This window comes from Pecten maximus, chromosome 19 (assembly GCF_902652985.1).
Source record: "Pecten maximus chromosome 19, xPecMax1.1, whole genome shotgun sequence".
Lineage (NCBI taxonomy): Eukaryota > Metazoa > Mollusca > Bivalvia > Pectinida > Pectinidae > Pecten > Pecten maximus.
This window is the reverse complement of record NC_047033.1, coordinates 4,397,743-4,421,934: the sequence shown is the minus strand read 5'-3', so window position 1 is coordinate 4,421,934 and position 24,192 is coordinate 4,397,743. Positions and strand designations below refer to the sequence as shown.

The following is a 24,192-nucleotide window of genomic DNA, read 5'->3' as shown; positions in this document are numbered from 1 at the left end:
TATCGGGGGTATACCTGTGACTGTGTGGCTTTATTATAACTGGGAGGCATATCGGGGGTATACCTGTGACTGTGTGGCTTTAATATAACTGGGAGGCATATCGGGGGTATACCTGTGACTGTGTGGCTTTAATATAACTGGGAGGCATTTCGGGGGTATACCTGTGACTGTGTGGTGAAATGTGTGGCTTTATTATAACTGGGAGGCATATCGGGGGGTATACCTGTGACTGTGTGGCTTTAATATAACTGGGAGGCATATCGGGGTATACCTGTGACTGTGTGGCTTTAATATAACTGGGAGGCATATCGGGGTATACCTGTGACTGTGTGGCTTTAATATAACTGGGAGGCATATCGGGGTATACCTGTGACTGTGTGGCTTTAATATAACTGGGAGGCATATCGGGGGTATACCTGTGACTGTGTGGCTTTAATATAACTGGGAGGCATATCGGGGGTATACCTGTGACTGTGTGGCTTTAATATAACTGGGAGGCATATCGGGGGTATACCTGTGACTGTGTGGCTTTATTATAACTGGGAGGCATATCGGGGTATACCTGTGACTGTGTGGCTTTAATATAACTGGGAGGCATTTCGGGGGTATACCTGTGACTGTGTGGTGAAATGTGTGGCTTTATTATAACTGGGAGGCATATCGGGGGGTATACCTGTGACTGTGTGGCTTTAATATAACTGGGAGGCATTTCGGGGGTATACCTGTGACTGTGTGGTGAAATGTGTGGCTTTATTATAACTGGGAGGCATATCGGGGGGTATACCTGTGACTGTGTGGCTTTAATATAACTGGGAGGCATATCGGGGTATACCTGTGACTGTGTGGCTTTAATATAACTGGGAGGCATATCGGGGGTATACCTGTGACTGTGTGGCTTTAATATAACTGGGAGGCATTTCGGGGGTATACCTGTGACTGTGTGGTGAAATGTGTGGCTTTATTATAACTGGGAGGCATATCGGGGGGTATACCTGTGACTGTGTGGCTTTAATATAACTGGGAGGCATATTGGGGTATACCTGTGACTGTGTGGCTTTAATATAACTGGGAGGCATATCGGGGGTATACCTGTGACTGTGTGGTGAAATGTGTGGCTTTATTATAACTGGGAGGCTATCAGGGAGTATCCATGTATCTGTAATGGTCTTATTAGACAGTTTGCATTATTAGACAGTTTGCATTATTAGACAGTTTGTTTTAATGCGATGAAAACTACATGACTGTGCCGGTAAATGGTAAAGAACATGTGTGCAATAGGTGACAACCTGTGCAATAAAACAGCTGTTTGCTATTCTCATTCTAATGAAGCAAAACAGAAAAAGATCCAAAATATCATTTGTTTAGAACAATTTCAATTCTCCTTTATTCAACAACAGTAAATGTATATATCTAACCTTTCTGTCAACTCTTCCTATTTCAGGGAGATTCCTGTTTTGGAGCGCAACTATTAAAATTGAAATTTTCTGGAGATGGGAAATATGCATAAATGAAATCTCCAAAAGAAATTCCAAGAAAAAATGGTAACTATGATATAAACAAATATTTCCAAAAATACACAGGGACTTGCCATGAATTCTAATCTTCGAAATCTGTATAGAAATATATAGGTAATATTATAGATATTATATATATTTTAAGTTAATGGTTAAAACTTTGTAGAAAACTTTATAATGTATACATATGTACAGACCATGTGGATGGCAATTTGTGCCAAGTCCCTGTGTTTAAATACATATACAACTTAGCACTACAATAGACTCGCATTCTTAAATCATGTTTTTTTTCACCATATCACAAGAGTTGCTTATCATTAATATAAATTATAGGAAGTTTTACTCATACATGTTTCTCTTTATATTGTCCAAGGACACTGGTGTTGTTCATAAAATTGATTTTAATTGACTTTAATAGACAAACCAAAATGATGAAAACAAATTTCACAGGGACTTGACAAGTTCCCAAACTCAGATTCCTAAATAATATATATACATTATGTTTGATCCAGAATTTAAAACACAAATATACTTTGGAATTTGTACCATCTCCATCCGAGATTTAAATGTTTCTCCTCTTTCTCAATCCATTAATGAGAAATAGACTCATATTAGACATTCAAACAAGGTCAAGGTCAAGGTCATTTTCTTTATGCTAAAACATCAGGTGAGAGACCTTATTACAAGTTCAAGACCTCAGTATAGAACCTATATTGAGGTCCCCATTCTTTGTGGATCTCTGTGGATAGATTTTGTCTTTACTAATACAAGCTTTAACATTGAACAAGTAGTATCTACCTAGTAAACACACTTAATCTTAAACATATAATCTTTATAATATTACATCCCTGCATGATACCATAAAAACACATGTACCGGTAATTTGTACACCTGTGTAATTTGTGCAGGTACTTTTTGGGGCTGAAAATGCTGAAAAAAAAACCTGTAATATTTTGCACTTCAAAAATTTTGACCAATACCGATGTCCAGAAGGTCCAAAATCCTTATATGAAAATTAAACTGTCAGAAAGATTTACCATATCTCAAATCATTGCTTAAAATTATTCTTATATACAATCTCGAAGTATAGAGCCAACGCCGTACTTCTGGTTAATGTTTGGTAGGTTCCGAAATCCCGGCTTGGATACCAATTAGTATGCAGGGCGATTGAGAATGTGGGTAAATATAAATCGTAAGAAATCAATCGCAACAAGCCATAGGAAGCTGCCCTGTGGTTTAAGCTGGCAAAACTTTAAATTAGAGCTGGTAAGTTACAAACATGTATCATCACACACATCTGTATAAATTAGAACTTTATCGTGATAGTCTCCAAACACTTCATGAACACAAAACATACACAAAGATTTCATACATTCTTACAAAAAATATCTGGCACTCATACATACATATTATCAAGCCATTTATAACTTATTGATAAGTTGATACAAAATATACGCAAAAACATCCCATAATGAATTGGAATGAACATTAACATCCCCTTACATTACTACGATTTCATATATAATTATTGGCAATACCAACACATTACAAGCTACTTCCTCATACTCGAGTTAAAATAGAATGACCTTAATGACTTAATCAGCTCCAGATTCATCATCGTTACTTTCTAAAGGAAAACGACTCGCTTTAAATTTTTCCATTGTAAATTGTGTGTTTTGTAGGTCGGCTCGATGAGCATTGTAGAATGAGAATACATTTCAGTAAGAAAATGGGCAATTTCTTAGAAAAGCAAGTTATCATTTCCAAAAGCAAGATTTATTTGCCTTAGGTCTTGGAACTTACCTGTTTGCTCAAAAGATACCCTTATTTTCTATACATCCTATATCGAATAAAAAATTCTATAATTGCACTTAAAATTACCCATTTCCATTTTACCTCAGTAGCTGTTGTTCAAACTCCAGTTTGGAAAAACTGTGAGAAATTTACTGAGACATATGTCTTTGCCAATTTTATACAAAAATACTTAGATCACAGATTCAATTTTGCATATAGGAATACAAACGCCATCTTATGTTGAGACACAAAGGAATGTATTGCGAATGTTTCCTGAAAAATCTGATTATAAAGAATCAGGTCTTGACAACCGACTCTTACTTTTGATTAGATCAATTATTTCTTATATAAATTGTTAATGTTGTCTCATCAAACATTGTTCAAACTTGATCTACTAGCATACATCATTAATCAGCGGATCTTTTTCACCTGAAAATGAAACAAAAGGTAGCTTAATCCCTGACACATATGACCTATATTTTATGTACAGCTTGATTTATATTTTCAATCTTAAAATTCACAAAAGTTACAACGATGTCAATTTAGGGTTTTTATTTCATCTTGAACTAACTGGAATTTTGGATTGATTTGATATAACTAAAGCTTGTGTCACAAACCTGATAGTCAAACAGGCTTGATCTTTGCAAGACAACTTCTTATTTTAGGTTTGTTTTGTTTTTAGGTGTTAATCATCCTCAAAACAGCTAGGGTCATATGAAATCGGGTGTCAAGGTTATGCACACAAACAACCAGGGTCATATGAGGATAGTGTTGAGGAGACACCAACAGCCGCCAGTGTCATATGAGATCAGGTTACAAGGAGACACCAACAGCCAGGGTCGAATGAGTTGGGTGTCAAGGAAACACCAACAGCCAGGGTCATAAGAGATCAGGTTACGAGGAGACACCAACAGACAGGGTCGAATGAGTTGGGTGTCAAGGAAACACCAACAGCCAGGGTCATAAGAGATCAGGTTATGAGGAGACACCAACAGATAGGATCATATGAGATGGGTCAGCGAGGAGACACCAACAGCCAGGGTCATATGAGATGGGGTGGCAAGGAGACACCAACAGTCAAGAGTCATATGAGATGGGGTGGTGAGGAGACACCAACAGCCAGGGTCATATGAGATGGGGTGGCGAGGAGACACCAACAGCCAGGGTCATATGAGATGGGGTGGCAAGGAGACACCAACAGTCAAGAGTCATATGAGATGGGGTGGCGAGGAGACACCAACAGCCAGGGTCATATGAGATTGGGTGGCAAGAGACACCAACAGTCAAGAGTCATATGAGATGGGGTGGCGAGGAGACACCAACAGCCAGGGTCATATGAGATGGGGTGGCAAGGAGACACCAACAGCCAGGGTCATATGAGATGGGGTGGCAAGGAGACACCAACAGCCAGGGTCATATGAGATGGGGTGGCGAGGAGACACCAACAGCCAGGGTCATATGAGATGGGGTGGCAAGGAGACACCAACAGTCAGAGTCATATGAGATGGGGTGGCAAGGAGACACCAACAGCCAGGGTCATATGAGATGGGGTGGCAAGGAGACACCAACAGTCAAGAGTCATATGAGATGGGGTGGTGAGGAGACACCAACAGCCAGGGTCATATGAGATGGGGTGGCGAGGAGACACCAACAGCCAGGGTCATATGAGATGGGGTGACAAGGAGACACCAACAGTCAGGGTCAGGCTTTATATAAGGTTACTCCAACCCCAACCCTACAGGAAGCAAACATATTCTTAATTTCCCAGCTTCTTTTACAATGGAGTGCACATTTTATCTTATACCAAAAGTTGTTTGATATTACAAAATTGTGTGTGATTATGAATCAAATATACTAAAATCCAGGAGTTGTCTCACAAAATTGAGAGTGTCTCAAGAGGAACTTCCATTGAATATAAATGTACTAACATATGTAGATACAAATGTCATTTTACCTTTGTTAAGAAAGCATCGCATGCCTCTGTTGTAAATTGGTCTAAAGTCTGAGCCCCTTGGTTCAAGTGTCCTCTCTTCATCGCCTTGGATTAAAAACAGAAATATTTTTCAAATTTTAAATGATATACTTTTTCTCCCAGCGGACGTGGTGAGGATTGGGTAGTCCTAGACTAAGTCTGCTGAACACCCTAACACAGGAAGAGCTACCATGAAACCATCTTGTTCTTTTAATCTATTATTTTATTATTTTTCTCAATTTTTTCTTATTATGTAATTAACAATACCAGTATGTAAATATTACTGATGTATTTTAAGCAAAATTTTAACCCATCTGACCATTGTGACTGTGATGTAGTTCAGTCTACAGTCATAAATATTTTCAAAACTATATTGATATCTACCTTGTCTTGAGCATAAACATTTAATATTTAAACAGTAAGAATATATCAAATTTAAAATAAGTTCATTTTACATTTGTTTTGAGCATAGATCTCAATGTTTATTATTAAAGATATTTTTAAACTTACAAACATTTTAATTTTTACCTTAAAAAAAAATCAATATTTACTATTTGAAATATTTTCAAATTTCAAAAATATGTAAATTGTTTACCTTGTCTAGGGCATAGTATAATCCATCAGGTCCGAGGTTATAGCCTGACTCCACTACCCTATAATTTATAAAAAAAAAGATTTTTTTTTAAATATAGCAAATATACCGAACCTCATAGAATTGATATTATATATTATAAATGAATAAGTTGATCAATTACCAACAAACATTTAAATTTAACTGAAATAAAACCTGTGTTGAAGAAATCAAGGCTTTGGTACTGTGTATTAAAAACTTTATTAACTTAGTGTATATATATATAGAGTGATTCTGATTTTCTTATTTCTCTAAACAAAAACATACATATAAGCTAACTATATAAGCTATACTAAAACAAGAAAGAGGTGCACTGTGTTCCAGTTATAGGACAATAAATAACACTGCTTATCTGTTAGTTGTAGTTGTAGAGAAAGAAATGATTCACTTTGAAAGTGGCTGTATGTACCATCAACAAAATAAAAGATCAGACTGCTGGTAATGAATTTATCAAAATTATTTATTAAACTGTGGGACAACAAGTAGTATACTGTAAACTGTGATTAGAGTTCAATCATGAATACAGTCTTGTGATAACATCAAATTGATTTAAAAAAACACTAATATTGTGTACTTCCAAACAGAGTATGCAGTTGTATAGTCCGACATACAAGTAATGCATTGCATATACAATGTACAGGATCTTGCACTAATAATTTTGTAATATATATAAACATGCATATAGAATTTATCAAAAGAGTTCAATAATTTGATATGTCAGGAGCATTCATGGAGTGGCAATTCAAATTATTTCAGAAGTTTGATAAATTCCATGACATAGTCAAAAGTGTAAAAATGTATTTATCACATAATTCTTAATTTTGAGGACTAAAGTGAGAACTAATAAAATCTAATTTCTTTATAAAACAGGTGAATTGCCTCTTGGACATTATGGTTTTTCTACAAAGACAATCGTCTTAGTACTGTTTGGTTTGTTTTTGTTTAACGTCCTATTAACAGCCAGGGTCATTTAAAGACGTGACAGGTTTTGGAGGTGGAGGAAAGCCGGAGTACCCGTAGAAAAACCACCGGCCTACGGTCAGTACCTGGCAACTGCCGCACGTAGGTTTCGAACTCGCAACCCAGTGGTGGAGGGTTAGTGTTCAAGTGTCGGGACACCTTAACCACTCGGCCACCGCGGCTCCCTTAGTACATTTAATGTACATTAATTATGATGTCACAATAGTGTTATTACACATGTGTCATATGATAATTATAGTATACAGTTCAGCTGTATTACATGGCAGTAAAGACTAGTTATGTGATAAAGAATGTATTCAATGTATATTTTGTTTCGATGAATCTGCTTCTAAGCAATGAGGAAATCAAAGGGAGATAAACTATGATAAAGTGAAAAAAAATCATTTATTCAGAGTCCTGGTCATTATTGGAAACAATTTGAGTTTGAGTATGAGTACAGTTTCATGAATACGGGCCCTGGTCATTATTGAATATAATTTCAGTGGGGCCCTGGTCATTATTGAATATAATTTCAGTGTTCAGTCTACACATCCAAAAAGTTAAATTTTATTTGAACTCAAAAAAATATTGTTTACATTAATTCATACAGCACTGACAAATTTGTCAATGGTCAGAGATGGTTTATGTAAGATAAATGTGGATTTAAGAAATAAATCATATAAAGTATTTTTAACTGGAATCATTTGTAAAATGAGATCACTAAAGCACATTTCTAATATCTGGTCTGTCAGATGATGCACAGAATAATTAAAGCAGTTAATCAATTTTAATCATGAGAATTAGGGACTTTTTTCACCGGTTCAGGACGGGGCCTTTTTATCTCATTTTGGTGAAGAAAATTGGTTAATTGGGAAGCACAATTCCAGGAATAAACCATAGATTTGCAGATCTCAGCTTAAATATGAATAAAAAAGCCTGGAGGATAAATATGAATTTATACTGAATTTTTTTTTCAGTTTCAAGTCAAAGACAAAAGCTACCCTCGGAGACCTTATCAGTATAGGGCACCGGTATCACATCTGCTTCTGGTCAATATTTATAGAAAAATATATCAACCCTCACTTTTACTCTAGTAACACTCGAACAGTCATAAGTGGGGGGTGAGATACGATTCATCTTGAATTTAATTCAATCCTACTAAAATATCAAATGCACACAAACTTTAGTAATGCACCTTGGTTTAAAATCCTTAAATATCATTGCATGATATTCTTTTGCCATGTGACATTGATTTACAGATGAGAAGTGACCAAAAGTGGTTGTGAAATTCAACGATGCATCGCCAATGAAACGGAGTAGGGGGCTTATATTTTTTTTTTCGTCAATATTAACCAGAAGCAGACACCTGTGCCTGTACAAGTATTTACCTCCTGGCATCAGCCTTATTGCTAGCCAAAGCTGTTCGTAATTGATCTAGAACGGTCTCACACAACACCTTGTCAGCTTTTCCACTCTTTTGGAGGTCAATAGACTTGAACAGCATTTCTGACAGCTTCACATAATCTGGAAAAACATTTCTCAATAAAGAACAATGACTAACAATATTAATAAATAAAAACATACAATATCTACATCTGTACAAAAAGCATTGTTTCCCTCATTTTGAAGCAGTCAATATGAAAATGAATACTGATTGGTTGATTATAAAAACAAAATTGACCTCATCTGTTTTTTATCAATAAAATGGTAAAAAATTGACTCCCTCTTCTTTTTAGGAAAAATTGGCCCCAGAACAAAGTACATAATTTTATTTAGCCTTAATTAAAAGATAATGGGATAACGAGATGACCTCAATATAATGTATTGTACATGTAGGTTAGACTTACCAAGTAAAACACAGCAAGTGAAGACACCAGAGCTAAATACATCAAACTTGATACATTCATGTTCTGCACACTCTAGTTTCTTTAATAGTTTGTTCTGAACAGTCTGAGGAATATCTCTGTAATACATTATAAAGCTTGTAAATACACATAAATATGTAACGACATGGCTGCTGTCGTGGTAATGTAGGTCAGAAGCCATCCCCATAGAATTTTGAAACATTGAAAATGAAAAAAAGGAGTCTGTTTCACTGGTAAGTTCTTTTAAATTATACAGGAGGGGGGGGGGGGGGGGGGGGGGGGGACAGAACAGAACTTTATACCGATTACTCTGCAGCCCCATAGAAAGAAAGTATTTGAGTTTGAAAAAGATTTTCAAGATGGCTGCCATTTCTATACTTCTTAAAAAAATGTACTAAGGCATATTAAACATGATTTCAAACAACAAAAATAAACAATTTACTGGGGTCAGAGGTCAATGCTCTGGACAATTATCTCCTGTTTATTTCTTGCTGTTTAAAATCATATTTTCTCTATTTCCCCTACATTTTTAGAAGTTATCTCCCCTTATACTGTGCATTACCTTATGTATTCTCCACTGTTTGCTTAGAAAAACTCAAAAGTTATGTGTATGATAAAGCCATGCAAAGGAAATAATTTCATGTCGAATGTGATTGGGATTTTTTTTTTCTTTTTTTTCCCCATTTAAATTTGTCTTTATGTAGTGAAAACAATCCAGAGTCTTTGGTTAAAATACTGGAGATTACATTGACAGATCAGTGAGGTATACGTAACTTTGTAAGATCGAACATTTTATGTTTCAATTTGCAAACCCATCATTTTTTCCTGAAAAAAAGGTGGAGGCCCACTTATAGGAACAGGTGCACTTATAAGGTCAAATACAGTATTTCATTTAGTTGTCAACGCCAAAAAATATTTTAAAGTGTGGAGTTGAAAAGAACTGTAGGTTCAAGCTCAGGGGTCTGGGCCTGGGGTTAGGAAAAAATCTTAGATAAGAAACATTCTTTAAATTCATACCTATGAAAATGTTTGAGTCAAGTTATTTCCTTTAAGGAGTACATGTATTGATGAAAATGGAGTTTTTCAAAAGGGGATTTTATTAGGCTTATCTTAGTTTCACAACAATTTTAAAATTCTGATACAATAATTTTTTGTAATTTCAAATTAGCTTTACAATCTTTTCACCAAACTCTATAACACTTTTCGGTCTTTTCCTACCTGCCTATTTTAAAGAATATACAATGTACATGTGCATGTACATACACAGAGAAAGAGAAATGAGATTTTCACTAATCAAGTGTTTAGTATAATTTAACTGAGCTCTGGACAACATATTGTAGCTGCCTAATTATGAATGGGAAAAAAGTAGTCAAAATTATGAATTACTGAAATAGCTGTTTTTGCCAAAACGTAATATAAGAATATAACTTAATGAGACAAATATTTCCAAAACACTTAAATCAGGATTCATACTAAAATATTGGTCAATCATTCATATTTTTAAACAAACAAATAGACTGATACTTATTTCATGTATGTATATGCATTTGTATTAGTTCAATGGAAGAAATCCAATCTAAGAGTTTCAAATTTGATTTTAAAACTGATGACAGATTGTTAAGTACATTTCCTTTGAATTCTGACTTACTTGCAAAGTGCTTTAATTAAGTCTGTGAAAACTGTCCCATTGACACCGTACACTTTCTTTGAGATTTTGTGTTTCTGTAAGAGGTTGTAGGCCATCCTAACATTGGTTTCAAACACCGGACGACTATGGTGGGTCATTGTTAAAATCTGTTTGGCCTTCACCACTAAATTTGTCTCATCTTCTAGAGAATCAAAACTGAAATTGAATAAAAAAATGTTTTAGACAAAGAAATATTATAATGAAATGAAATGCTATCGTTTGACAAACCAAAATGGTAAATTTAAATGCTTTTGTTTCAACATATATACATTTTATATTAATCAATTACCAAAGTAAAATTAGGATAAGTACACTTCATTATAGCATACATTTGCTTAGCTACGTATACTATATGCAAATTAATTACATGCAGGACCTGTTCTGTGGACAAAGATACCTCAACCCAAGTGTAAGAGTTTGACTGGCTTGTCAAGCTCTTACATAGGGGAAGAGATAAAGTGTATCCCGTCCACGGTACAGACCCATGTTTGTTTATTTTGATCACATACTTGAAATAGTTACATAATGTAAGTTGTGGTGAAACCTATTCATCACCAATGTCTGATGAAATGTCAGGGTTTTCCTCACTGGTTAGGGATGGGGCCTTTTTGTCTCATTTTGGGAAGAAAATTGTTGAAATGGGAAAGACTTTTGCAGGAATAAATTACAAATTCCCATTTGGGAATTTGGCTTAAATATAAAATAATGATAAGTGGGAAAGGCGCCTATTAATGGCACTGCAAAGCTCTCAGAAGGAGCCATGAATGTGCATAAAAATTGATGATGCTATCAATTTGAGACATATTTTTAGTTACACTACATAGCTACCCGATTGTGAGTAGCATCATAAATATAAAAAAAAATAATATATCTCATGTCAGCTGTTCCAGATTAATATATCCTACAGTATCTCTAGCAACCGCATGATCACCCTGTGAATTATGCGAGAACAGCAGTTCCTTATTTCAAACTGGTACAACTAACTAATCAGCTAAGAACGCAATAGGATCCTCAGGTCTGTTGCTTATGATTTTCTCCAATACATCTTTGATTAGTGTCCCTGTACTTGTTCTCTCTGAAATCACAAAACAACAGGATCCTTTTCATACAAAACCGATATTTACCAAACTTAGTATACAAACATTAATAACCTTTTGTTTTGTTAGTCAGTCAGTTGTATGTCACTCAGCGGATCACTCTTCAAAATTTAAATATTAATCAAAATAGTAAGGCCTAATGTGTCCATTTTGTTAAATTGTGCTGTTAAAATGGTTTCACAGTAAAAACATAGATACTCCATCAATGTTAGAGGTTCAATAAAGTGGGGAATGTTTGAAAGGTGTCGTGTATTACCTGTGTATGTTACTTTGGGTATATAATGTGAGATAATATATAGCCAACCATGCAGCAGCCTCGATGGGGGTCATTTCTTGTATCCCGAGCCCGAGCTTTGGATATTTTCGCTTTTCTCCTTAACGGATGAACTGATTTAACCCATTTTTTCTACATTAGTTTGTGGTGTTGTTTGTCACATAACCGTGCCAGCAAAATTTCACGAAAATAAATATTACTCTTGAAATCGCTGATTTTCATTTTTCAGGGGTCCATTTCTTGTATCCTGTACTTAAGCGCGACTATTCACATTTTCGAAAATTATTTAAAATACATGCTTTATTTTTGTGATATTCATACATGCATGTAACCAGTAAACATAACTTCTTTTAAAAATATCAACTTCAACATCAATCTCGGTTTATTTCATTGGCAATTTGGAATTTTTAGTAACCGAGCCTCAGATCACCAGACTAGCCAGCCCCTGCTAAGGGCAGACAACTCAACCGAGCCTGAGCTTTGTGTAAAGTTACCGACCTACAGAATGTATGTGTATTGTCAGTGAATAATACCTGACAGTGGATTAAATTAGAGTTTCTGGCACGGTTATGTGACAAACAATAACACAAACAAATGTAGGAAAAATGGATTTAATCAGTCTATTCGTTAAGGAGCAAAACGAAAATATCCAAAGCTCGGGCTCGGCATACAAGAAATGACCCCCACCATGCAGCAGCCTCTAGACTTAAGTTACAGGAGTAAAGTCAGGGCTTATTCTCACTGATTTGGGAAGGGCCTTTTTGTCTCATTTTGGGAAGAAAATTGGTAAATTGGGAAAGAGTAAACTGAACATTTTGGGAATGTGGCTTAAATATGAAATAATTTCAATTTGGCATTAACGGCCACAAAAAGCCCTGAAAGCATAGCATGAATTTAAACTTTTGACTTATTCCTTAAATTAAAAAAGTAAGAAACAAAATTCGTAAAAATATCAAAATTATAAAGACACGTATTGTCACCGACTTTACTGTATGTAACGGTTAATTTAATAAGAGTGCAGCTCATTGCGCCCAAAGTGCGCGAGAGCGAAGCTCTCTTTAAGACAACACGTGTATAAGCTATATATATATTTCCAATCAATAGTCTATACCCCTTCAACTGTGAAATCGTGTCCCGCGGGAAAAGTCGCGCGCCTCCAATAGAGGCAGCCATGTTTGAAATCTTGTTTCCTACAGGACCAGATCTGAATGATTTCTCTCTCGTTGAAACAAATAACTGAAAGTTAGTTCAAATTACTTAATTCTTGAAATATCCGCATAACCCATGTCAAAGGCCTGATTCATTTAAAAGTTACCATTTCTATTTTTCTTTTGACTGACGAGGTAGGCTTCGTCGGCAAATGCATTTTGCGAATTTGATTGGCTTGAGATATTTCGTTGGTTACCTACATGTAAATCTGAACCTTCCTAGTTTCTGTGCTGATCAAATTGGATGCAAGAGTAGAATAGAGGTTAGTTTGCTGCGTTATATAGAACAGTTTTTAATTGTATTATCATTAGACAACAGCATTGTAAGCACAACTAAAAACCCCATTCAGAATGGGAATTCAACGTCAAAGATTTCGCCACTGATTCCCGCGCTTTCTCAGCGCATATATTTTAAGAGTTTTTTGTCTGTGAAGTATGGGATAATTCAAGGGAAACGATTCAATATCTTCTGTATTTTCTAAGTTGGTATAAACTGTATTAACTGCAGTAGTTGTTGCATTTTTTATCATAAAATTTTATCAAAACTTGTATTTTATTAAAAGTTCATAATTAAAAAAATCTAACTGTGTCGACCTCTTTACACCCTGACCTTAGATTACTAGATATGGTGATTAATAAGGTATCGTGAAAAATATAGCACAAGTTATCATTGTACAGTGTGTATCAAAACATGTGAATGAGGAGATTTCATTATATGTGTATTAGTCTATCCAGAGACGTGTATATCATCATATACGTGACGTCTCTGGTCTATCTTTCCAAAATCGTGTATGTGATGTTCTATTACAAACTTCCACATTATAGTTCTCATTGTCTTAGCATATATTGAGGACGTTAAGTATACCAAAATTCCCAGGAGAAAACAAACTTTGTAATTTGTTTCTTTGTGTGGAAAATGAAGCCTGTTTTTCATAACTTGTCCAATACACACTCACTTCAAATTAAAAACCTCGATGTTTATAATATATCTCAAATTAACGATGAGTGATTACTGTCATAGCTGTGCTCTTCTAAGGCTTTGCCTTCATTCATATTATACTCGAGATCTATGCATTTTGTTTCCGTTCAGTTTCAGTCACACAAATTATTTTAATGTAATAATTTCTTTGAATCAGTTTGAAATTTACACATATCTATTTGGTTTGTTTTTATTCTGTTTTCATTCCTTTTGATCACATGCATTACATTTACGAACTTTACAACGCAGGCTGTGTCGGGCAAGCTATGCGAGTGAAGGTTAGCTAGCCTATAGCCTTGTTCAAGTCCAGGAAAGGACACTGCCTGTGTCGTATCCTTGAACACGATACCTTACTTTGCTGTGTGCTTCATTCCTACATTGCTTACCGAGGAATTGTCTATCTGTCTCTTGTACAACACGATCGTCTGCAGAGTTCGGTTTCTTCTTGTCCGCCATATTGTAAACAAAGTGGAAACTAATCGTCTTGGTCGCACAGACGCTTATATCAAACGAAGAAAGATAACTCTTGGAACACATACACAAGAGACACAACGGGCCTGTATCAACCAAACATTTTCCTGTGTCTATGGAACGCCGGATTAACATATATTCAATTAATTAAACCTATCTTCAATTATTTGAAAATAGGTTCAATTCAATTCAATTGAACCTATCTTTAACTAAATTGAACCTATCTCTAATTAAATTGAACCTATCTCTAATTGAATTGAACCTATCTCTACTTTAATTGAACCTATCTCTAATTGATTTAAACCTATCTTCAAATACAGCATATCCTTAATTAAATTAAACCTATCTTCAATTCTATTGGACCTATCTTTAAATCAATTGCATCTATCTTTAATTCAATTGAACCTTTCTTTAATGCATTGGTGTCAACAAGGGGAGCGGTCCCCTTTCCCTATTTGTTCGTATTTGAAGATAGGTTCAATTCAATTAAAGATAGAATTGTACCTATCTTTAATTGAATTGTAACTACAATGTATCTCTAATTGAATAGAACCTATCTCTAATTGAATAGAACCTATCTTCAATTATTTGAAGACAGGTTCAATTAGAGAGTCAAAGATTTGATCCACTATTCTGATCTTGGGCATCTTGGTTATTTAGAAGAAATCATTTGATATTTTAGAACATTTAAGCCGTCACTCTTCACTGACAACTGTACGTGGTAAAACCTGACCAAGGAAGCTACTCTGCACTGAAGGCTGTACGTGGTAACACCCGGCACAGGAAGCTACTCTGCACTGACGGCTATACGTGGTAACACCTGGCCCAGAAGGCTACTCTGCCCTGACGGCTGTACGTGGTAACACATGGCCCAGGAGGCTACTCTGCCCTGACGGCTGTACGTGGTAACACATGGCCCAGGAGGCTACTCTGCCCTGACGGCTGTACGTGGTAACACATGGCCCAGGAGGTTACTCTGCCCTGACGGCTGTACGTGGTAACACCCGGTCCAGGAGGCTTCTCTGCCCTGACGGCTGTACGTGGTAACACCTGGCCCAGGAGGCTACTCTGCACTGACGGCTGTACGTGGTAACACCCGGCCCAGGAGGCTACTCTGCCCTGACGGCTGTACGTGGTAACACCTGGCCCAGGAGGCTACTATGCACTGACGGCTGTACGTGGTAACACCCGGCCCAGGAGGCTACTCTGCCCTGACGGCTGTACGTGGTAACACCCGGCCCAGGAGGCTACTCTGCACTGACGGCTGTACGTGGTAACACCCGGCCCAGGAGGCTACTCTGCACTGACGGCTGTACGTGGTAACACATGGCCCAGGAGGCTACTCTGCACTGACGGCTGTACCTGGTAACACCTGGCCCAGGAGGCTACTCTGCACTGACGGCTGTACGTGGTAACACCCGGCCCAGGAGGCTACTCTGCACTGACGGCTGTACGTGGTAACACCCGGCCCAGGAGGCTACTCTGCACTGACGGCTGTACGTGGTAACACCTGGCCCAGGAGGCCACGCTCCACTGACGGCTGTGCGTGGTAACACCCGGTCCAGGAGGCTACTCTGCACTGACGGCTGAATGTGGTAACACCTGACCCAATAGGCATATCTGCACTGACGGCTGAACGTGGTAACACCCGGTCCAGTAGGCTACTCTGCACTGACGGCTGTACGTGGTAACACCCGGCCCAGGAGGCTACTCTGCACTGACGGCTGTACGTGGTAACACCTGACCCAATAGGCTAATCTGCACTGACGGCTGAACGTGGTAACACCCGGTCCAGGAGGCTACTCTGCACTGACGGCTGTACGTGGAAAAATCTGGCCCAGGAGGCTACTCTGCACTGACGGCTGAATGTGGTAACAGCTGGCCCAAGAGGCCACGCTGCACTGACGGCTGTACGTGGTAACACCCGGTCCAGGAGGCTACTCTGCACTGACGGCTGTACGTGGTAACACCTGACCCAGGAGGCTTCTCTGCACTGACGGCTGTACGTGGTAACACCCGGCCCAGGAGGCTACTCTGCACTGACGGCTGTACATGGTAACACCCGGCCCAGGAGGCTACTCTGCACTGACGGCTGTACGTGGTAACACCTGGACCAGGAGGCTAGTCTGCACTGACGGCTGTACCTGGTAACACCCGGTCCAGGAGGCTGTTATCACGTTCAGCCGTCAGTGCAGAGTAGCCTCCAGGACCAGGTGTTACCAGGTACAGCCGTCAGTGCAGAGTAGCCTCCTGGGCCATGTGTTACCACGTACAGCCGTCAGTGCAGAGAAGCCTCCTCGGCCGGGTGTTACCACGTACAGCCGTCAGTGCAGAGTAGCCTCCAGGGCCGGGTGTTACCACGTACAGCCGTCAATGCAGAGTAGCCTCCTGTGCCAGGTTTTACCACGTACAGCCGTCAGTGCAGAGTAGCCTCCTGGGCCAGGTGTTACCAGGTACAGCCGTCAGTGCAGAGTAGCCTCCAGGGCCGGGTGTTACCACGTACAGCCGTCAGTGCAGAGTAGCCTCCTGGGCCAGGTGTTCCCACGTACAGCCGTCAGTGCAGAGTAGCCTCCTGGGCCAGGTGTTACCAGGTACAGCCGTCAGTGCAGAGTAGCCTCCTGGGCCAGGTGTTACCACGTACAGCCGTCAGTGCAGAGTAGCCTCCTGGGCCGGGTGTTACCACGTACAGCCGTCAGTGCAGAGTAGCCTCCTGGGCCAGGTGTTACCACGTACAACTGTCAGTGCAGAGTAGCCTCATGGGCCAGGTGTTACCACGTACAGCCGTCAGTGCAGAGTAGCCTCCTGGGTCGGGTGTTACCAGGTACAGCCGTCAGTGCAGAGTAGCCTCCTGGGCCGCGTGTTACCACGTACAGCCGTCAGTGCAGAGTAGCCTCCTGGGCCAGGTGTTACCACGTACAGCCGTCAGTGCAGAGTAGCCTCCTGGGCCGCGTGTTACCAGGTACAGCCGTCAGTGCAGAGAAGCCTGCTGGGCCGGGTGTTACCTCGTACAGCCGTCAGTGCATAGTAGCCTCCTGGGCCATGTGTTACCACGTACAGCCGTCAGTGCAGAGTAGCCTCCTGGGCCGGGTTTTGTTATGTATGATATACTGGTAGGCACAATAAGGTGTTTTAATATCCGAGGAATAAACTTTGAAGAGACGAATGTAATTAGAGTTTGAAATGAGGAATACATCTACATGCTATAAAGTTGTGTGTAACATGTTATATTTTTGTATGATTGTGTACATATTTTTGTATGACTTTGAACACATTTTTGTATGATTGTGTACATATTTTTGTATGACTTTGTACACATTTTTGTATGATTGTGTACATATTTTTGTATGATTGTTTACACATTTTTGTATGATTGTGTACATATTTTTGTATGACTTTGTACGCATTTTTGTATGATTGTGTACATATTTTTGTATGACTGTACATATTTTTGTATGACTGTGTACATATTTTTGTATGACTTTGTACATATTTTTGTATGATTGTGTACATATTTTTGTATGACTTTGAACACATTTTTGTATGATTGTGTACATATTTTTGTATGACTGTACATATTTTGTTTGACTGTGTACATATTTTTGTATGTCTTTGTACATATTTTTGTATGATTGTGTACATATTTTTGTATGACTGTATACATATTTTTGTATGACTTTGTACATATTTTTGTATGATTGTGTACATATTTTTGTATGATTGTGTACATATTTTTGTATGACTGTGTACATATTTTTGTATGACTGTGTACATATTTTTGTATGACTGTGTACATATTTTTGTATGACTTTGTACATATTTTTGTATGATTGTGTACATATTTTTGTATGACTTTGTACATATTTTTGTATACTTGTGTATGTTTTTTGATGATTATGTTTATATTTGTGTATGACTGTGTTTGTATTTTTGTGTGATCGTGAATTTTTTTGTACTATTGTGTTTATTTTTTTGTGTGACTGTGTTTATATTTTTGTGTGATTGTCTTTATATTTTTGTATGATTGTATTAATATTTTTGAGTGATTGTCTTTATATTTTTGTATGATTGTCTTAATTTTTTTTGTATGATTGTGTTTATATTTTTGTATGATTTTGTATATATTTTAGTACGATTGTGTATATATTTTAGTACGATTGTGTATATATTTTTGTGTGATTGTTTATATTTTTGTGTGATTGTGTTTATATTTTAGTATGATTTTATATATATTTTAGTACGATTGTGTATATATTTTTGTGTGATTGTTTATATTTTTGTGTGATTGTTTATATTTTAATATGATTGTGTTTATATTTCTGTACCATTGTGTCAATCTGGATTTTCGTTTTTCCGTTGCGTATTAACGCTTTTGTAGATATTCGTCAATAAAAATCAACAAGCTTTGAAAATGCAACAATGTCTGAATTTATTGTAACTTCCTAACAATACAAAAATGACATTTTTATAACAAATTTAACATTATTAATACAATTTCCATATTCATATATTTTAATAACATCCTATTTTACTCAGACGATTCGAATATACGTACTGTGCTGGTCAACCTAGACGGTCATCTGAATTTGAATGCAATCGTCCGCTATAGATATTCCACGTGAAAATCAGCTGAAAATGTTTTTTTTTCTCCTTGACTATATCAACAATAACATATTAAGTATTTATTTCACGATTTAAATGTTTACGCTTAAAAAGAGAGAGCAACAGAAGAATATTTACAACGACACCTGTAACATGCAGAGCATGCCATACAAGAAATTTCATGATCAATGAATATGTCTTTAGAAGAACAATAATAAAATTAAATATACGAGAAAATCCATGAATTATTTTACAGTTATTATCTTCAGAAAGTGACATTTCTAGCAAGAAATTAAGCACATTAACCTATCAGTAATAACGGGCATTGTAAAGCTCTGGTTCGTGGTAAACCGTTACTGTTTGACTTGTCAAGCTCTGATTCGTGGTAAACCGTTACTGTTTGACATTGTCTAGTTCTGGTTTATGGTAAATTGTTACTGATTGAAATTGTCAATCACTGTTTCATTGTAAACCGTTACTGTTTGACATTTAATATTAGTACAAATTTCAAACTAGCGATGTAGATAAGACGTACAATATTTCAAAATTGTATATTAAACATATATTTCTATGGAATTCCGTTTGTATTTGTGTCATAGTTGATGGCATTGATTATATACAGTTCATCATATCCAATGCAAAGCTCTGTACTCCTAATTCTTAACGTGTGTTTATATTATTTGGTTATATGTCAATAATATAGTGACATCGATGATCTGCGATAGCTGATTTGTAAATGAACATACTAACTTAAAATTAAATATGTCATAAAACATAGTGATTAATTTATATCTCCAAACGAGATGTAATTCCGTGTTCATTTCACAGTAGCTTTTTTATCAGTAGTCGTATTTTTCACGACATCACACAATCACCCCGTTGTCTTAGCATTCATATCACAAGTTAAACGAGCATTACTACATCCGGGTCACTTGTTGTTACCGGTTCCACGTGGCCCTTGTTGGAATTTCGATGGGAGACAGTTATATAGCAGAATCTACAACAAGAAATCGAAAATAAATGTTCATGCCATTTTTTGTTCATGTAAATGTAAAATATGTATAATCATGAGCTATATAACAAAACTGATTAAAATCATATGTGCTTTCACACGAACACGAACTGACAATAGCTCCTTGAAATGTCAAAGGTGACAATAGATATTCTTATTATTATAAGACAATATTTCAATAGTTGTGTTATAATCTAAAGTCAACAGAACGTTGGATTATCACGGGACACAATAGATTGTGGAATTATTATGAGAAACAATACGTTGCTTGATTATCATAGGAAACAATAGATCTTCTAATTATCACGAGAGACAATCTTTCGATCGTTTGATTATCATGAAGAGACATTTGATTAAAATATCATGAGGAGATGATATATCGTTAGATTATCACAGAGTGCAATAGATCATGAGTTGGGATTATCATGAAAGACAATAAATTGTTGGATTATCACGAGAGACAATATATCGTGGGATTATCGTAGGAGACACAAACATAGATTATTGGATTATTATGGGGGCAATATATCGTGGGACAATAAAATACATTATCAGATTATATCGTGGGATTATTATGAGAGACAAAAGTTCGTTGAATTTTCACGGGAGACAATAGATCGTAGAATTTTCATAGGCGACAATAAATCGTGGGATTGTCATTGGAGACAATATATCGTTAATTATCATTAAAGACAATAGATTGTGGAATTTTTATGAAAGAATAGATTGCATTATTATAATATGGGATTATCATGGGAGACAGTTGATCCTTGTATCCTAGGCGGCCTGGGTTCGATTCCCTGATCGCACGTGAAAAGGTTAGGGGTCACCTGCCCGATCACGTAGGTTTTCTCCTGGTGCTATGGTTTCCTCACACATTACGACCCCTTCCATCCGGGTTAACAAAATAAGGTTTAACTAAGTTGATATTTCTTGTTCCACAGTTGTTGTAAAATAATATAATTTGAGACAAAAACTTACATCATCCATCTGTCCCTTGAAATTTGCACTAGCACCGCATGCTCCGCCAATCTTGAATCCTTGACGTTTTTGAATATTTCCTGGAATAATAGATTAAATATTACGTTATTTTGAAACAGGCAAAAATTGCATTACTCGATAACAGAATACTTCTACATTTTATATCGGGGAAAAGAGTAGACATTTTTAATTCACAATATTGGAAGATTTTGTTGTATTTGTCTAATTCTACCCTAGCAATTACTAGTAAATGTTTGAACACTATGTAAGATGTTGCTTCTTCTCTTAATCTGAGCGTCCCTCTGTACAACATCTTTGTATAAATGCACATAGATGAGAATATTTAGCAGATAACTCCACCCATATATCAAATGAGTGACATATTTGTCGTATTCAAAACTTGGTTTTGTTAAATATTGCTTGCAATGAACCCCTCTTCTCTTGTTTGCTTGAGAGTCTAGTGTGTGATTTTTACGAGCACTTTCTAGTTTTTATCTAATATTTTCCAGATTGTTGTGTATCTCCAATCATCGTTAGGCAACTGTAATACATATAACCGATTTACAAATGGAGATATTCCACAAAAACATAGCAATAAACATTCAATAGCGACAAATTGGCAAAAACTCAAACAGAAATTTATTTTTAGATGCTCTATATTCGCGCTGATCATATGACATATATACCTTTAAGAGGAACGCTCCTTTCCTGGGCACCACGCCAGTTCTGGATTTTACTCTTAAGTTTCTTTCCGTCGTAAGTCATGGTAACTTCGTTCCATCCGGGCACCTATGGAATGATTGTATATGTAATTTCATTGTTTTGTTAACACACTTACTAAACTGATAGAACAGACTACAACTGGACCGATTGCAATGCTCAATGTCGTTCATGTTTAACTGTTACTCCTAATAGTTGTACCATCATCGTCTTTCTAATTACAGTAGTACTTTATCCTACCGCAATCATTCGTATGGCCACATGTATAGCAACAACGATTTGTGTTGTGATCTCATTAGGATAATGAATTATATTACACTAATTTGTTTGATCTATTGTCTTCCATTTCACTGCAGTGTACTACTTTATCTACAGTATCAAATTTATTTTCACTAGTTCACCTACAAAGTTGATATCATTTTACTAGTTCAGCTACAACATTAAATTATCTTACTAATTTATCTACAATATTAAAATCATTTTACTACTTTACTTACAATATTGAAATAATTTTACAAATTCACCTACAATGCTGAAATCCTTTCACTAATTCACCTACAACATTGAAATCCTTTCACTAATTCACCTACAACCTTGAAATCATTTTACTAATTCACCTACAATATTAAAATCATTTTACTAATTCACCTACAATATTAAATCATTTTACTAATTCACCTACAACATTAAAATCCTTCGTTCATTTATTCACCAGACAATATTGGGGTCCTTTACTTATCCACTTACAATATTGAATTTCATCACTTTCATCTTCTGTTTACCCTCAGTCAGCATGCCAAGCTTGATACTTCTTTCGTTTGCCTCGATTTTGACAGAAGCTCCTTGACCAGACGATTGGCAGTTACTCAATAGGGTCTGGTACTGGAAGATGTCGCCACTAGGGGCTGCCCGTTTTCTCCTGAAAAGATCTGGGAAGTCTAACCCATCGAATTCGAATGGCATATGGAGACGATTCTGACCATATTGCCAGTTTCCGCCGGTTCGCATACCTTCCTGTGAGGAACTTTGTGACGAGGACTGCTTATTTGCTGTGCTTGCACTTCCGGTCGATGAACTTCCGCCACTCATTGAACTTCCTCCGCCTCCTGGGATAACATTGCAAATAAAGAAATAATAGTTAAAGGATTAGCTAAGAGTCATGAAATATGTTGAAGTTAAGGAACTATAGCATAACATATATAATGGACTCTAATATAAAAGAGTTTGTTGTTTAACTCATAATGTTATAATATTTTCAACTTCACACTTATGACGTAACATGAATACAATACGACGGCATCGTTTTCATCTTATTGTTGACCATGATGTCACCAATAGGAAAAAATATTTAAAATAGGATTGAATTATCATGTTGACCTAAATTGTGATGGCATGCAGCCATATAACTGCTTCAGTATGAATTCAGCCGTTCATATCTACGTCTAATTTGCTTTAAACTATACATATTTCAATAAGGACGTACATTTTATGCCGCTAAAGGTATTATTATTTTATCAATTCCAGATAAAGACGTAAAATAAAATGATAATTTTTTATTATATGCAGTTAAGGTAATTTTAGAATTCCATTTCACTCCGCATTTTATCCACAAAGAACCCCATGCCTAAATTTTACCTTTAGTTAAATTTGATTCATTAACATGAAACTATACTTTATAAAATACGAACAAAATTATAAAATCATAAGTTTTCAAGCAATGTCATCAAAATTCTTATCCAAATAAACAACTTGATGTTAAAAATTCAAATTCTAATAATGACGAATCAGACAACACGAAACACACTAAGCTCTTAAGCATAGCACTTTAGTACATGTTAGAGTATCTAATTGTCAAGTTAGTATATCGATCTAGTCTACTATATATACTGCATTCTATGACGTTTATGGTTTACATGAGCCGTCAACCTTCTATGATTAAATATGTAGTATATGACAAACCGCTCTGTATACCAATGATGGAGCTAATTTAAAAGATACATGGATTTATTCATCGAAAAAACAACGAATCGGAAGAATTTAATTTCTTATTAATGAAATCATATTTCTGAACCATTTAAGAAATGTACTTTATTCTGGATAAGAATTGGTTTATTCTTGATGAGAATTGCCACTTATTTACCAATTTGCATCTCCCCACTCTCTTGAGAAGAGGAGGAGGAGGAGGAACCACTTTGGGATCCGACTGCACCTCCCAAGTTGTTCAAGATTGTGTTGATGTCTCCTACATCCACTTCGCCACTGTTTCCGCCGGAACCACCGAATCCAAAGGAACCACCCGAGGCACCACCACCAAATCCAGTGCCACCCTGGTCAAAACCCCACAGTCCTGGTAATCCCAAAAACGTATTAGCAAGATATGCCTCACTCACTATTTTCAGGTTTAGATTAAACATAATTTTGATTTTGT

General features: G+C 36.6%; 2 protein-coding genes across 2 annotated transcripts in view; both read right to left on the bottom strand.

Annotated features, from left to right (window-relative positions):
- Window positions 1-1,353: 1,353 nt before the first annotated feature.
- Window positions 1,354-14,441, bottom strand: LOC117317791 (tubulin polyglutamylase complex subunit 1-like). The gene is made up of 8 exons (XM_033872726.1): window positions 14,368-14,441; window positions 11,408-11,498; window positions 10,385-10,579; window positions 8,719-8,834; window positions 8,260-8,395; window positions 5,876-5,933; window positions 5,263-5,346; window positions 1,354-3,737 (listed from the first exon to the last, which is right to left on the bottom strand). The coding sequence occupies exons 1-8, from the start codon at window positions 14,435-14,437 to the stop codon at window positions 3,720-3,722; spliced, it is 768 nt and encodes a 255-aa protein (XP_033728617.1). The 5' UTR covers window positions 14,438-14,441; the 3' UTR covers window positions 1,354-3,719.
- A 4,412-nt stretch (window positions 14,442-18,853) lies between these two features.
- The window catches only part of LOC117318053, a 34,769-nt gene continuing 29,430 nt past the window's right edge, over window positions 18,854-24,192 (bottom strand). Inside the window, exons 18-22 of the mRNA XM_033873055.1 lie at window positions 23,905-24,111; window positions 22,512-22,870; window positions 21,731-21,833; window positions 21,045-21,124; window positions 18,854-20,048 (exon numbers count right to left, since the gene is read on the bottom strand). Coding sequence (XP_033728946.1) covers window positions 19,980-20,048; window positions 21,045-21,124; window positions 21,731-21,833; window positions 22,512-22,870; window positions 23,905-24,111 — 818 coding nt within the window. The 3' untranslated portion in view covers window positions 18,854-19,979. The remainder of the gene's footprint in view (window positions 20,049-21,044; window positions 21,125-21,730; window positions 21,834-22,511; window positions 22,871-23,904; window positions 24,112-24,192) is intronic.

Bases quoted from the DNA above. Each gene is read 5' to 3' on its own strand.
- LOC117317791 (XM_033872726.1), bottom strand. From the start codon at position 14,437: ATGGCGGACAAGAAGAAACCGAACTCTGCAGACGATCGTGTTGTACAA. The intron at 10,580-11,407 runs GTTAGTTGTACC...ATTCAATTTCAG, and splicing joins ATTGCGTTCTTAGCTGATTA to TTTTGATTCTCTAGAAGATG. The intron at 5,347-5,875 runs GTAAACAATTTA...TTTTAATCCAAG, and splicing joins TATACTATGCCCTAGACAAG to GCGATGAAGAGAGGACACTT.